General features: G+C 45.3%; 1 protein-coding gene across 1 annotated transcript in view; it reads left to right on the top strand.

The window, feature by feature from the left end:
- Positions 1-14,084, top strand: part of Slc6a11 (solute carrier family 6 member 11) — a 118,516-nt gene that overhangs the window by 87,835 nt on the left and 16,597 nt on the right. The window contains exons 7-8 of the mRNA XM_032905897.1: positions 5,645-5,748; positions 9,742-9,866. Coding sequence (XP_032761788.1) covers positions 5,645-5,748; positions 9,742-9,866 — 229 coding nt within the window. The remainder of the gene's footprint in view (positions 1-5,644; positions 5,749-9,741; positions 9,867-14,084) is intronic.

The following is a 14,084-nucleotide window of genomic DNA, read 5'->3' as shown; positions in this document are numbered from 1 at the left end:
CAGTGGCCCAGCAGTCTTCACAATGACAACTTCAGCAGCTCATTGATAGATTCATTAGCTTCAGTCTACACCAAGAGGCCAGGCTGGTAGCCAGGCACAACAGCATCTTCTTAGCCATGGGCATATCTGCTGTACCCAGTTATTGAGAGGAGGAACCTTCCAGACACATGTCATGGCTCTTCATGGAACATTCTTAAGAGACCTGGCCTGGAATTTCCACAGGCTGTGTGATGCCCAAGATGCATGTGTCTTTATTAGAGAGGTTGACATCAGGACTACAGAGATGGCTCAGCAGTGGAGAGCACTGGCTGGTCTTATGAAGAACCTGGATTTGTTTCTAGCATTCATGGTTCATATCCTTCTGTAACTATAGTTTAAGGGGTCTAAGCACCCTCTTCTTGCCTCTATGACCACTGCATGCATGTGATGTACACACAGACAAGCAGGCACAGGCACATACACCATTTTAAAGACTCTTGAAGAGAGTCTTCACTGAAGAGGGGAATCCTAGAACTACAAAGACTAGAAAATACACCCTGGACTATCACCATCCCTCCCCACAGCAGCACCCCTTCTAGTCTTCACTAAAACCCCAGAAGAGGAGTGTGGTCCAATCCAACACACGGTTGCTATAAGAAAATCATGAGAATAGGGTCCCCATGGTAAAGAATGCACTGTAGTCAGAGCCACAGGACAGCCCAAACCTGCAGTATTCCAAAGCCAGCTCTAAAAGGCAGATGAATTAGTAAGTAGGGGAAAAAAGAAATCCAAGAAGAGCTAGGAAGGGCTGACCACTTGCTTATAAAAGGAAAACTGAAAAAAAAAAACCTGTTTGTGGCCATGACAGTATCATGAGGTAAACAGAGACTACTGAGGAGAAAAATAAAGACCAAGTTATAGAAATAAAGAGATAGTTTAAGGCAAAAGAAAGGTCCTGCAAGATGGCTTAGTAAGGAAAGGTGTTTGCCATGAAACAGGACAACCTGAGTTCCATCACCAGACCCAAGTGTAGAGAGGAGTAGAGAGTCTACTTCCGTAGTTATTTCTTGATGACAGGCACAGAGGGGCACACATGCATCCTCACACAGGCAAACCCACAACAAATAATGCATAAGCCAACAAAGAAGTGTACTTTTTTAAATGTGAAAAAAATCAGTAAGTATAAATACTATGCAAAGAAGGCCCGAATCAAGTATAAGTCCCTAAAGAAACAGATCTAAAGCAGTAATGAAAGGCAGTCTTCCCCCCCTTGAAGGAAAAAAGCTTACATCTTGGTATATTTATTTTTACCGGGTACCAGAAATGTGGCTCAGCTGAAAGAGTGTTTGCCTAACATGCACAAAGCTCTGAGTTTGATTCTAGCTCTACATGAACTGGATACCTGTAATCCCAGCACTTGGAAGGTAGAAGCAGGAAGACTATGGACTTGACGTTATCCTCTGCTAGATAAGGAGTTCAAGGCCAGACTGGACTATATGAGACTCCATCTCAAAAATAAAGCGAAATGAGCTTTTAAAACTAATACATAAAATGTAAACATGGATTATACTGATGGGATAATATGTATATTATGAATGGGATAGTATTTCAATGTATATACAAATTACATGATGCTTAAATCAGTTCAAACATTTCTCTGTCTTTTCAAATATATTGTTTCTTCATGATAAGAACTTTCAAACTCCTTTCTTCGAGATTTTTTATTTTGTGTCTGCATAGTGTTATGTGCTCTAAACAAGCTATTACTAAGGGTAGCCTTCTCTTTGCCATTGCAGATATGGCTTCTCCTTAATAGTTCTAATCTCACAATCATAGCCTCTCTTTCAGCACAAGACTTGGCTGTCAAATCAGGCTTGCAAGGGTCCTAGTTCTGTCCATACTGTACATTCAGTATTTGTTCTGTTCCATTGGCTTTTTTCACTGTAATCTGCTAATTACTAAGTATTAATAACCACATGACAGTCAATATTAGACTGTCTTTAAATCTCTTCCTTTGAAGAAATTAGGCTGACGCTTTTAAATTTAGCCTCAGGCAAGTTCTTAGGACAAGGACAGAAAACAGATTTTGCCAAACTATCATAAAAATGATCTCTAGTTCAGATGCTAATATTATTCTCACATGAAACCTCTTGAGCTGGGCCTCCAAAGTCTATATATCTCTTGGCTTTACTGTTTTCCAAGTGCTCCCTGGGATGGCTGATTAAACTCTGTAGATAGCACTTAATTGCTTTCCTAGTCCAAGATTTCAAAGTCTTCCACATTCCTGGAAAAACTAGTCAGGCTTGTGATATGGGCCCACCCTGAGTTGGGGAGAAGTAGGTTCCCGAAAAGAATCTGAAGTCCCAGTACTCAAAGGGAAGAGATGGGTGTTGGATTTGCAGAGAAGTTATCTGCAAGTGCCAACCCTCGCATGAGTTTGGGATGCTCATCATTGGGAGGTGTGGACAGCAGCTCTATTCTAATCTTTTCTAACTCAGAGTTGAGGACTATGATGGGGTTCTGTTGAGTAATGCTTGAGCAAGCTTTTCCACCAGCCTGCATGCTTCTCCTGTGGGCCTGTGGGAGGCTGAGCTTGCAGGACCACTAGCCACAGGTGTGAGTCCCTTGTAAACAGCCACCAGTGACCAGTCAGCCACCAAACATCTGACAGGGCTCCATCAGGAGTGGGCATTCTGTTCCTGAGTCAGCATGTGAGCTGTGTTCTGTGTCTCCCTGTGGTCTGCTTGGTTTTCAGTGCAGAAAGAGGAATTCTCAGAGAGACTGGCACATGGGAAAACCACGACAGGATGCAGCATTGAATAACAATCTCTTGCCTCAATCTTCAGCAAGTTTTACTCTTTTGGACCCTTCCTGCCAACATGTAGGCATTCTCAAGTTCCTGACACTTTGAAAATCCCTCTTCGCGTTTTGATTCTCTTTTGTATGGCTACCCACCCTGACTCTCCATCTGCAACAGTGATTCTTGAGCTTTGCGGAGTTTATAAAATAACTTTAAATGTAATGTCCTTGCTCTTTGAGAACTTCAAAGAATTTGTTTTAATCATGTTTGTTCCCTTTGTTCCCCCACACTTCCACTTTGTGTTTTGTTTTGTTTTTTTAGAAGACACTGTCTCACAGCCAATATCTGGTCTTCTTGCTCTTCCAGTCTTCCTATCCCTTCTTCCAAGACGTCTCCTGAGCCTTAGGTACAGGGATGTGCTGTAGATGTAACCAATGGGGCTAGGTGCTCCTGGTCAGTGCTCTCTGCACCTGATCAGTCGTGGCTTTCTGTGATGATCTCTGCTGCTAAAGGGAGCTATTCTGAAGACAGGTGAGAGCCATATTCACCTGAGGGTGGAAGGGTAAGTATTTTTTGAGGGCAGTTAGGAATAACACTGCTTTATAGTGGCTGTGGTAGGTTCTCCTTTAGGATCTGATACCTCAGGAGCCATGATAGTTGGCTAGGTTTACAGTGCCAGGCATGAATTTTCTCCTACTGGGCAAGCCTTAAGTCCAATTGATATATATATATATATATATATATATATATATAGAGAGAGAGAGAGAGAGAGAGAGAGATTGCAACTTTCATTCTGGTCATTATTTGTGTTCATAGCTAGGACTACTGACTGTCTTCTCCATGGCAACTTGCATGGATTGTTCTGATGCTATGAGAGGTGGTCCTCAGGGAGGAGACATTTAGGTCAGATCCAGATGGATTCCTCCCGTGTCAAAACTATGTAGAGTTCTTAGAAATGAGGTCTTGCCTTCTTTTTCAAGAAGGCACCATGATCTATGGCAATAGCCTGTGTTATTTGGGCAGTTTCTTGGGCTCCTCTAACCAACAATGCAAAGGTTTGTTTCCCATGCCTGGCACTGGGGTTTATACCATCTAGTCTCTGACTATTGAGAGTTACCCAAAGGGCATAACTTCAATTAAACACTCTGTGTGTGTGTGTGTGTGTGTGTGTGTGTGTGTGTGTGTATGTGTGTGTGTGTGTGTGTGTGTAAGTAGACACAAAATATGATTCCAATGGCTTTAAAAAAATATTCTTGTGCTCTATTTCCCAATACCTGTGTATTGGTACATCTTAATTTGCCAGCACTGTGCGGGCCTGTGCTGAGGTAGGGATGCTTCACCAGGATGCAGGGTCTAGTTCTGAACCTGCATGAGTCTGGCAATGCTGTGTCTCTAGAAGATCTGTGTGTGTTTCCACCCATCACTTTCCAGCTGTATGCTCTTTGGCAGGTTATTTGCCCTCTTTCTCCCTTGGCTCCGAGAGAAGGCTAAGAGCATCAACTGTAGCCTGCACAGGGCTGCCCAAGACTGCTGACTCTCCAAGGCAGTCTTACACAGAGGCTCAGCAAGGGGCCTTGCATGCCAAAAGTGCCTAATAACGGCTGCTACTGTCTGTGTTCAGTGCTGAGTTTCATCTCCAGGTGGCGCTGGATGCTCAGCTCAAATCCCAGCTTGTGTTTCAGCTGTGGCTTTCCTTAGAGACTTTGAAGTAGTGAGCCTAGAGCCTCAGGGAGGGAGAGTACTAGAAATATCATCTGTCTGCAGGAGTTTTAACCAGAGGGGATGTTAGTGACTAAGACGTTGCTGGCTGTCTGCATCCCAGGGAAGCTGGCATTAGGAAATCTTTTGTAAGCTGGTAGACCCAAACACATGCACACATGCATGAACAGGCATACACGTACCTCTCCTCTGGACTTGGGGGAACTGTGTGAACAGTCATGAGACTCTGTTATCATGGTTATTGCAAATGCCATGAAAGGGAAGTTTTTTTGGGGGGGGGGCTGAGATGTGATGTGGCATAGAAACAGGACCCATGACCAGGAATCCCAATCCTGATATGCTCATCCTCATAGGCCTCACGGGGTCCTCCTTTTCCTACTTTGCAGATGAGGAAACAGCCTGGGAGATGCTAAGCTACTGTTCCAAAGTCACACTGCTGGAACCAGGGTCCTTGATATCCAAATACCATTTTGTTTGTTTGTTTGTTTGTTTTGTTTTGTTTTCAAGATAGGATCTCACTATTTAGCTCTGGCTGTCCTGTAGCTCACTATGTAAACCAGGCTAGCCTTGAACTCACAGTGATCTGCCTGCCTTCACCTCCCAAGTGCTGGAATTAAAGACATGTACCGCTACACCTGGTGTTATTTACTTCTTTTATTTTTTTTTCTTTTTTTTTGGAGCTGAGGACCGAACCCAGGGCCTTGTGCTTGCTAGGCAAGCGCTCTACCACTGAGCTAAATCACCAACTATTTATTTTTTGGAGACAAGGTTTTGCTAAGTAGCTCTGGCTAGCCTAGTCACTGAGTAGACAGGCTTGGCCTTGAACTTGCAGAGATCCTCCTCCCTCAACCTTCTAAGTGCTAGGCTACAGGCTTATGCCTGCAGGCCCATCTCAATATCCAAGTTCTCATTATATAGTGAACTATTACCACAACCTTTAGAAAGATCTAGAATTTGTTAAGGAAATGTCTTCCCCGGGAATATAAATATTAGGAAGCTTGATATTTCTAACCTAGAGTTACTTTGCGGGGGAATGTCCAGAGAGCAAGCTCCCTCCTCCCCCATCGGACACTCCTTCCTACATTTGACTCTCCCTCATCCCACATCTGACTCTCTCAATGCCCACATTTTTGTGCCCTCCTCCAGGTGTGGGTGGATGCTGGGACGCAGATCTTTTTCTCCTATGCCATCTGCCTGGGCTGCCTGACCGCTCTGGGGAGTTACAACAACTATAACAACAACTGCTACAGGTGAGCCCGACAACAGCCACAGCTTCCAAACCCTTGTAGCTATCTACTGCACGGGGCCATGAACACATAGCTGCTGGTCAGCCATTCTCTTTCCCCGGGATCACAGGGGCAGAGCTGAGAAACTGCCACATGCAAGCAGAGTCTGACTTGGATGCACGGGAAACCCACCCTGCATCCCCAGTCAGGACCCAGTGCCAGCGTGTACAGCAGAGGTGTATATGTGCAAGAAGTTTCCCATGGCCACACGGCTAATAAGGAACTAAACTGGTTCAACCCCACTGTTTCTACACCACGGACCTTGTTTCTGACTCCTGTTGCTTCTCACAGGTCCATGGGGCCCTCTCTTGACCCACCTAGAGCGGCTGGCCCTCCTTGGCCCATCCTCGGCCCAACTCCTCTTGACATCCTGCAGCTAGTCACTTTCAAAGCCTCGAGGGGTCCAGGCAGGGAGGTGGCTAAGGCTGTGTGGGTCATCCTTTCAGGCCTGTAGCCTGAGTGGCCACCATGAGGTTGAGGACCAGGGACAGTCAGCAATGTGGGAGAGGGAGGGCACAAACTCACTCTGGGGTCTTTGACTTCGATGACAGTTTGTCCTCACGCCTAAGAGCCCAGCCTGTGGCACGCAGTAGGTGAATACTCAATGGTAGACGGACAGAGCATCGCCCTGTGTGACTGGGAGCTCCTTCTGTAGGAAGGAGTCTCTGGCGTTGTGATGGGGCACTGCCATGAGAACAGACCAGGATAGCATTTGAAGATGCAAAGCAATGGTAGAAAACTAAAGTGGAGCCCATAGAGGAGGGAAACAACACGAAAACGTACACCGCCTCAAACTTCTGGGAGGAAAGAGAAAACTATTCAAAATATCACATCAAGAAGCTGGGCCTCTCTTGATTCCTGTACATAGAAGGCATTTTTGTTTACTCTGGGTTCATATTGCTTTTATGATGGAAAAAAAAGAGTCAAGGAAGTCAGGCATATTAGTCCACAACACTAGCATGCAGGAGGATGAAGCAAGATCGCTGTGAATTTGAGGCTAGCCTGGGCTACATAATGAGTTCAGGCTAGCCTATGATACAGTTAGACCTTGTCCTAGTCCTTTCCCAGCCCCATTTTAGCAAGGAAAATCAAATTAGAGCAGATAATATCCGTGTATTACCTAACTCCAAATAAAATATACAAATTATTGATTAAATTGGAAGTTATAATAGTGACATATAAGGTGTTTGGGGACTTGGAGCAAAATACATAAAGTTAAACATGAATGATGTTCTCTACCAGCAACCTAGCAGTGGATCTGAAAACGAACAGCACTTCATTTTGTGTGAGGGGCCTGTCCTAACCCTCTGCTGGTAGGAACTCAGCAGATTGGACTTTCCTCTTCCTGTCTGCTCAGTAGAACAAAGCAGATGCCTGCAAAATTCTGTTTCCAGATTGTTCTGCAAACAGGTCTGCCCAGCAGTCAATTAATCCCCTCTCCTGACAGCTTAGTCGCCTCTGGAGCTCATGCAAGCCCAGCTCAGCTCCTGCTGACTTCAAAGCCCTGGTTACATAAACCTTCCCCAGAGATTGCAGGAGCTGTAGGGAAGTCATCAGACGGATAAAACAGCCCTGGCCAGGCAGGGCCCAGCCTGGTGTGGGTGAGTGAGCTCACAGGTGGAGACGGACATCCAGATACTGTGCTGAAGGGACTGGAGGTCCCTAAGGACTCAAACACAGGAAAGTGATCAGAGGGGCCTATGGGGGAGATGGGATTTGCAGATAGGGACATTTGCCTTCCCCGGCCTCATGGTGGCTGAAGGTAACTGCCCAGTCTGGTCTTGGAAGCCCTGATTCTTAGCAAGTGCTATTTAGCTCCAGAAGGGGTATCTGGGAGGACTGAATTCCCAGCTACAGTTTACCTGATAACTGATGCTGGAGCATGAACTCCAATGGTGGGATTGGAGGACCTGACTCAGAGCTGGCACACGGCAGCTCCTTAAACATGATGGGAGAAATCCAGAAAGTAGCAAGCATGGAGTAATACTCTCTTCTCCAGCTCCGTCTGTCCCCACAGCTGGATAAGTCAGGGCTGTTTAGCTTAGATGAGGAAAGATGCAAAGGGCAGCTGCGACTGGATTTTGCACAATAAGATGCTAGAGAAAGTGTGAGTCCTTTCTGACTCGAGAAGAATGTGGTCCTCCTCTAGGCTGCACTGAGTTTCTTCCAGAGTAGAGGCAAATCGGGCTTTAGATAGTATATAAAATGAAGGTTAGCCACCCAGCTGGCATTCACTGTCTAACGGGTGTCTTTAAAGGGACCTGTATCAGTCATCTGCTACCATGGTGATGTTTGTGACAAGTAACCTTGGCCCCAGGGGTCAAGTGTTTGTGTTGAGGTTGGCTGGGGAAACTGTCCAGGCTATGAGTGAGTGGGTTTGGCTTCAGGTCAAGCTCAAATCTGCTCTTTGTGTGTAGATCCTGTGGTCCAGGCTGAAGGGACAGTTAGTCCCTGGAGAGTTCTTCATACAATAACAGCTACAGCAACAACAATAATTATTTTAATAACAAGAATGATAGAAGACAGGTCCAGTTAAGAAGATACAAGTCAAATGTCTGTGTCATGTCAGCTAACATCTTACTGTTGGAAAGTAGGTCACATGGCTAAGCTCAAACCAGTGGCCCTGGAGGTCCCATTCCACACCCTAGTGTGGGGATTGGAACAAACCAGAATGCTTTATCATGGTTAGGTCAGTCCCAAAGAAAAGACCTTGCAGGAATCACAGCCCAGGCTCCTGACTCTGTGTCCTGTGCTCTCTCCACTGTGCCTTCATTACCAAGGTCATTGTTGGCTTGGGATAAGTATCGCCTTTGGTTCTATTACAAAAAGCAGGATGCAAGAAGAGGGGAGAGTTCTCGGTCCTTCATGTGACAGTTGCACAGGCTCTGAGCAAGCCAGAGAGCACAACAGATGAGGGGCAGGATGAAGGAGTGGTAAGAGAACTGGGCACCACCATAGCCTCAAACCCAACCCCCTGTTGGTAGCTATGTCAGATTTTGGCTAGCAGAGGATATGCAAATTCTCTATGCTGTCAGCAGGAGATGCTATTCAATAGGAAGCAGCAGTAAACTCTAGCTCCCATGCCAGGGGCTAAGGCCACAATGTCACTCCATCTAGAACACTATTGGTCAGGATTACCCAAGTACAGCTTCCATAGAGAGCAGGGCACTGGTGTGCACTCTGGTTTGAATTGTGAACCTGCACTGTGGAGGCTGAGTTGCAGGGCCTGTGCAAGGATGGGCCAAGTCTCTGGATCACCATCCTCATCTTGATAAAACCCCATCACTTGTTGCCTGGTTTCCCATAGGTTGGGGCTTTATGTTGGTGTTTCCCAGCTGGTGAGTCCCTCTTAAGAGCAGGTCAGAGTAATAGCTCTGCTCATTTTCCTCTGTGAACTGGCTCAAAGTGCAGAACCTACGCAGAGCAGAATGCAGGGCTTTGCCAGGATTGGTGCTACCACAAAACCGCTCCCTTGCTTAGCTAAGATGGGTGTTACCATAAAACCTCTCCTCTGGAAGCTGCTGGGCTGCAGGCTTAAGGTTTTTAGTCACTCACCTGGCTTCTTACACGGAGACTTCTCCCACCTTCTGGGCTTTGTACTTGGAAGCATGGTCCCCTCCTTGCTTGCTATCTCTGGCTCTCTCCTCAGGAATCAGAGCAGTGTTTGTCTCCTTAGTCTTCCTTCTCTTGTTCAATAAAGCTAGGCTCCCTTCCTTCATCACATCCTTCTCCCTGTGACCCACTTTGTCTTCTAGCAATGCAGGGAAAGCTGTGTGGTTGTGGTCCAGCTATCTACCCTCTCTGAACCACAAATACTTCATCTAGAAAACAGGAGTCTGTCAGTGTCTACACTTTGCTGCCTTCCCCACAGTATGCCCTGGTCTCAGGTGGGGAAGGTTCCAGAAGGTGCCTATTCTGCTCGAGCTGACCCAGACACCTCTCACTGTCTCTCAACAGGGACTGCATTATGCTCTGCTGTCTGAACAGTGGCACCAGCTTCGTGGCTGGGTTTGCCATCTTCTCAGTCCTGGGCTTCATGGCGTACGAGCAGGGCGTGCCTATTGCTGAGGTGGCAGAATCAGGTAAGTCTACAGAGCCCGGATGTAGAAAGTCCAAGTTCATGGGGGAAGCCAAGGGGTGGGGACAATGTGGCCACACAGTGATCTTCCTGTCCTCGGTTTGTTTCTTGAGGTGTGGCCACACTCATCCCTAACCTTCCTGGTTGGGGAACCAGAGCCAGTTACTTCCCAAGCTACCCTGCCTCCTGTCCCACATCTTCACTCACCTTGGACTTGCTCTGCTCTGCACTCAACCCCATGGTGTGTTTACAAAGTGGCCTTGAGGGAGGCCTGCACAGCCCATTGGCCCACTCTGTCCAACCTCGATGGTCTGTCTCACTTCTCCACCACACTCCAGCACAGACCCTTTGCACACATGCTCCTGTGCTTGGAAGCCTCCCTTCTTCCTGTGACCCCATTCCTCATATAGAATCCTCAGAGATGCCGCAGCCTAAGGTATTGGTGTGTTTGTATTAAATGAGCAGAGTGAGGGTTCACTGTGATCACAGCTCCTTCTCATTGTTGTAAAAATATAAAAAGTTAAAAAGGCTGTCTTTTATCCCCACTAGGTCTACACTGTGGTGCCCCATGATATCTGATAGATATCTTAATTCTCAGTCAGCAAAGCGTCTCACCTGCTCTGCTCCATCCCTTATCACACTGCTGAAGGCCTCTCTCTGAGCCATCAGCACTCTCTATACCTATCTAGTTCCCAAGGCAGGTTTCCATGCCAGAAACACACATCCCAACTCTCTGGTGGCCCAGACCAGCTGCCCCACACTCCATTACACTTAAATCTACGCATGAAAGAACACAGAACATAATAACCTTTGACCCAATTGATAAGATATAATTGCCCACCTAAACATTCAAAGCCCAGTACCGTTCATCCCTTAAGAACATTAATAACAACCTGTAAATACACAGAGCGGAATCTTAACATCACCTACCATGTTGTCTCTCTCTCCCCCTCTTGTCTCATCCTTCTTTACGTTCCTGTCTCCGCCTCTCCCTTCAAACTTCTCTCCTGCCCATCCTTCCTTCTCATCCAATGACAGGCCTCCTTCTATCCTGTACCTGCCCTCACCTGTATTTTACAAATTAAATGGGGAGAAGGTTCTGTTGAAGTGACCTGAGTCCTGAGTATGGGACTAGGCAGCTGTCCTTGGGGCAGTGAAATTAGCATCAAAATACAGATAACTCCAGGGCAAACCACAACACCTTCTTGACTTACATGGTTCTTGGGTTCTGAAAACATACACTGCAGTAAAAAAGTGCTATAGATCCTGAGTATTGAAGATAGATATGGGCCTCAAAGAGGTTGGGTCAGAGTCAAAGTAGATGACATCAGAGGTGAACGCTGCCTTACACACTGCCTAACAGTATGCTTAGTTCCTCGGCGCATTAAAGGGGTTTCATGCAGCTTTGCACCAAACAACCTCAGAGAGTCTCTTCAAGCAAGCATGAAGTGTTTACCAGAATAGACTTCACAAATAGGATATTATTAAGCCTAAGATAAGGAGGACCAGAGAAATAATAAAGAGAACTTATATAATTAATAGAGAATATTTTAAAAGCCACAACTCTGTTAGAAGAGATGGACAAAAGTCATAATTCCTTGGCAAAACTACCAAGAAAAAAAATTAAAGAAAATACAAACTACTGATGTATTATTGGCTTTTCTATTGCTGCAATAAAATGCCATGACTAAAGCAACTTTCAGAAGAGTTTATTTGGCCTACAATTTTGGGGGGGGGGTAGAGTCCACCATGGCTGGAAGGCATGGCGTAGTATCAGCAGCATGAAAGCTGAAAGATCACATTTCATAACCTTTCCAAACAGCACCATCCACTGTGAACCAACTGTTCAAATGCATGAGCCCCTGGGGTACACTTCTCACTCAAACCACCACAACCAACACCAACAATGAAAGGGGCCAGCAAGATGGCTCAGTGGTTAAAGGCACTTGCCACACAAGCCCAATGACCTGAGTTTGATCCCCAGAACCCACATTAAGGTAGGAGAGAACTGACCCCACAAAGATGTCCTCTGACCACTATACAGGTTCTCACCCAAATAACATGCACATGTGCACATATAATAATAAACAACGGTAATAAAGAAGTTTTAATGTTTTTTGAATAATGAGATATAAGAGGCAGATCTACAGACCCAACAGACATTACAATGAAAGTCGAGGACCACCATGAATAGCTTCAACCTATGTTTGATCACAGATTATGTGGGTAAATGTGTTTTAAAACACAGTGTATTGTGACTGCCACAGAAGAAATAGGAAGATTGATTAGCTCCATATCTTTTGAAGAAGTAATTTCTTTATCTAAAAGCTTTTAGGCTGGCTCGGTTGGTAAAGTACTTGCCTCCCAAGCCTGAGGACCTGAGTTTGGATCCCCAGAACCCTTGTAAAAAGCTGAGTGTAAAAGTGCTTGCCTGTAACTCCAGCCTTGAATGGAGGAGAGCGAAGACAAGCAGATCTACAAAGCTCATTAGCTGGAAGGCTTACTCAGATCAATGACTGTCAGATTCAGTGAGAACCCTATCTCTAATAATGGGGGAAGAGAAAAGCATCTAACACTGACCTCAGACCTCCACACGCACATGCACACACACATACACACATGTACATGAACACACATGCTCACAAACATGTCAGTTACTGGGAATTTGATAACATCTTCCAATACCCCCGAGAACGGTTGCACTTACAGAATGCTTATAAACTTAAGCAGGCAAACACATACACATTGCATATATGTGTGTATATGTATATGTATATAATGTGTATATATATGTATGTATACATATACATAAATGTGTATATGTGTGTGTGTGTGTGTGTGCGTGCGTGTGTGCATAAAAAGAGAAATGAAGAGAGGGAGAGAAAGAAGAAAAGCTATATACCCTTCTACAAAGTCAGGAATAGGAATTTCCCATGAACTAGTAAAGAATCACATTCCTCTACAAATCAGCCATAAACTATGAGGAACTTTCAAGCCCACGCTCTCTGACTGTTGCCATTCTCTTTTCCTATAACAGAATACCTCAGTTGGGTAATTTATAAAGATGTGTTATTTTTTACCTGATAGTTTCTGAAGAAAGGAAGATCTGGTGGTTGCATCATGCGTGGGGGGTATCTCAGACTGTGCCATCCCATGACAGAGGCATCACGTGGCAGGAGCCCTTAGACAGTGAGATAGGTGCACAGGAAAGAGGGTGGGCACAAGGCAGTGGGTCCTGTCTAACAGTCCACTAAGAGAACCACTCCATTCTCACAGGAACTAATCCAGACCCTGAGGCAGACACTAATCCCTCTCCACCTAATCATCTTTTTAAGACTTAATTGCCTCTTATAAACCCACCTGCCTGTGCTGCTACCCTGATAAGCACATTTAAATATGAGAGCTTGGCATGGGGGTGCCTGGCATTGAACCGGGGAAGACGCAAGATGACGAGGACAGAAACAAAACTTGCTGTTTTCTCTATCTCTGGGAAGACATGGAAATAAACTGATTTATATGTCTTGACCAAGAAGAACCATTGCATGAATAATGCAAGGTTTATTCACTGTTACGAACTCCATTAATAGTATACATTGTATTCACAGATTAATACAAACCTAATGTCTTCATGGAGACTGAAGAGAAGATGTTGACAAAGTATAACAGCAGTATGTATATTAAAAATAACCAGGAGTGGGGTGGGGAGATGGCTCAGCACTTATGAGCACTTGCTCCTCTTACAGAGGACCTAGGTTCAGTTCCCAGAACCCACATCAGGCAGCTCATACCACCTGTAACTTTAGCTTCAAGGGATCTGATACCCTTTTCTGGCTGCTGTGGGTACTGAACTCATGTGTACACATAAAACCACACAGGCAAGCACACACATACATAAAAATAAAAAATAATCTTAAGCCTGTTAAGTAATCATGAAAATATCAGTTGAAGGGTAATTTTAAATCAGTGTGCATAGAAAGCTGTCCATGGTGGCACACACTTGGAAACCTGAGGGAGAGGATGTTGTCTTAGGGTTTCTATGGCTACAATAAGACACCATGACCAAAATGCAAGTTGGGGATGAAAGGGTTTATTTGGCTCACACTTTGATATTGTTTTTCATCACCAAAGGAAGTCAGGACAGAAACTCAGGTAGTGAAGGAACCCACAGGCAGCCGCCATGGAGAAGTGCTGGTTACTGGCTTGTTCAGCAAGACTTGCTTGG

This window comes from Rattus rattus, chromosome 6, assembly GCF_011064425.1.
Source record: "Rattus rattus isolate New Zealand chromosome 6, Rrattus_CSIRO_v1, whole genome shotgun sequence".
NCBI classification, from domain to species: Eukaryota; Metazoa; Chordata; class Mammalia; order Rodentia; family Muridae; genus Rattus; species Rattus rattus.
This window is presented reverse-complemented; position numbering and strand designations above follow the sequence as displayed.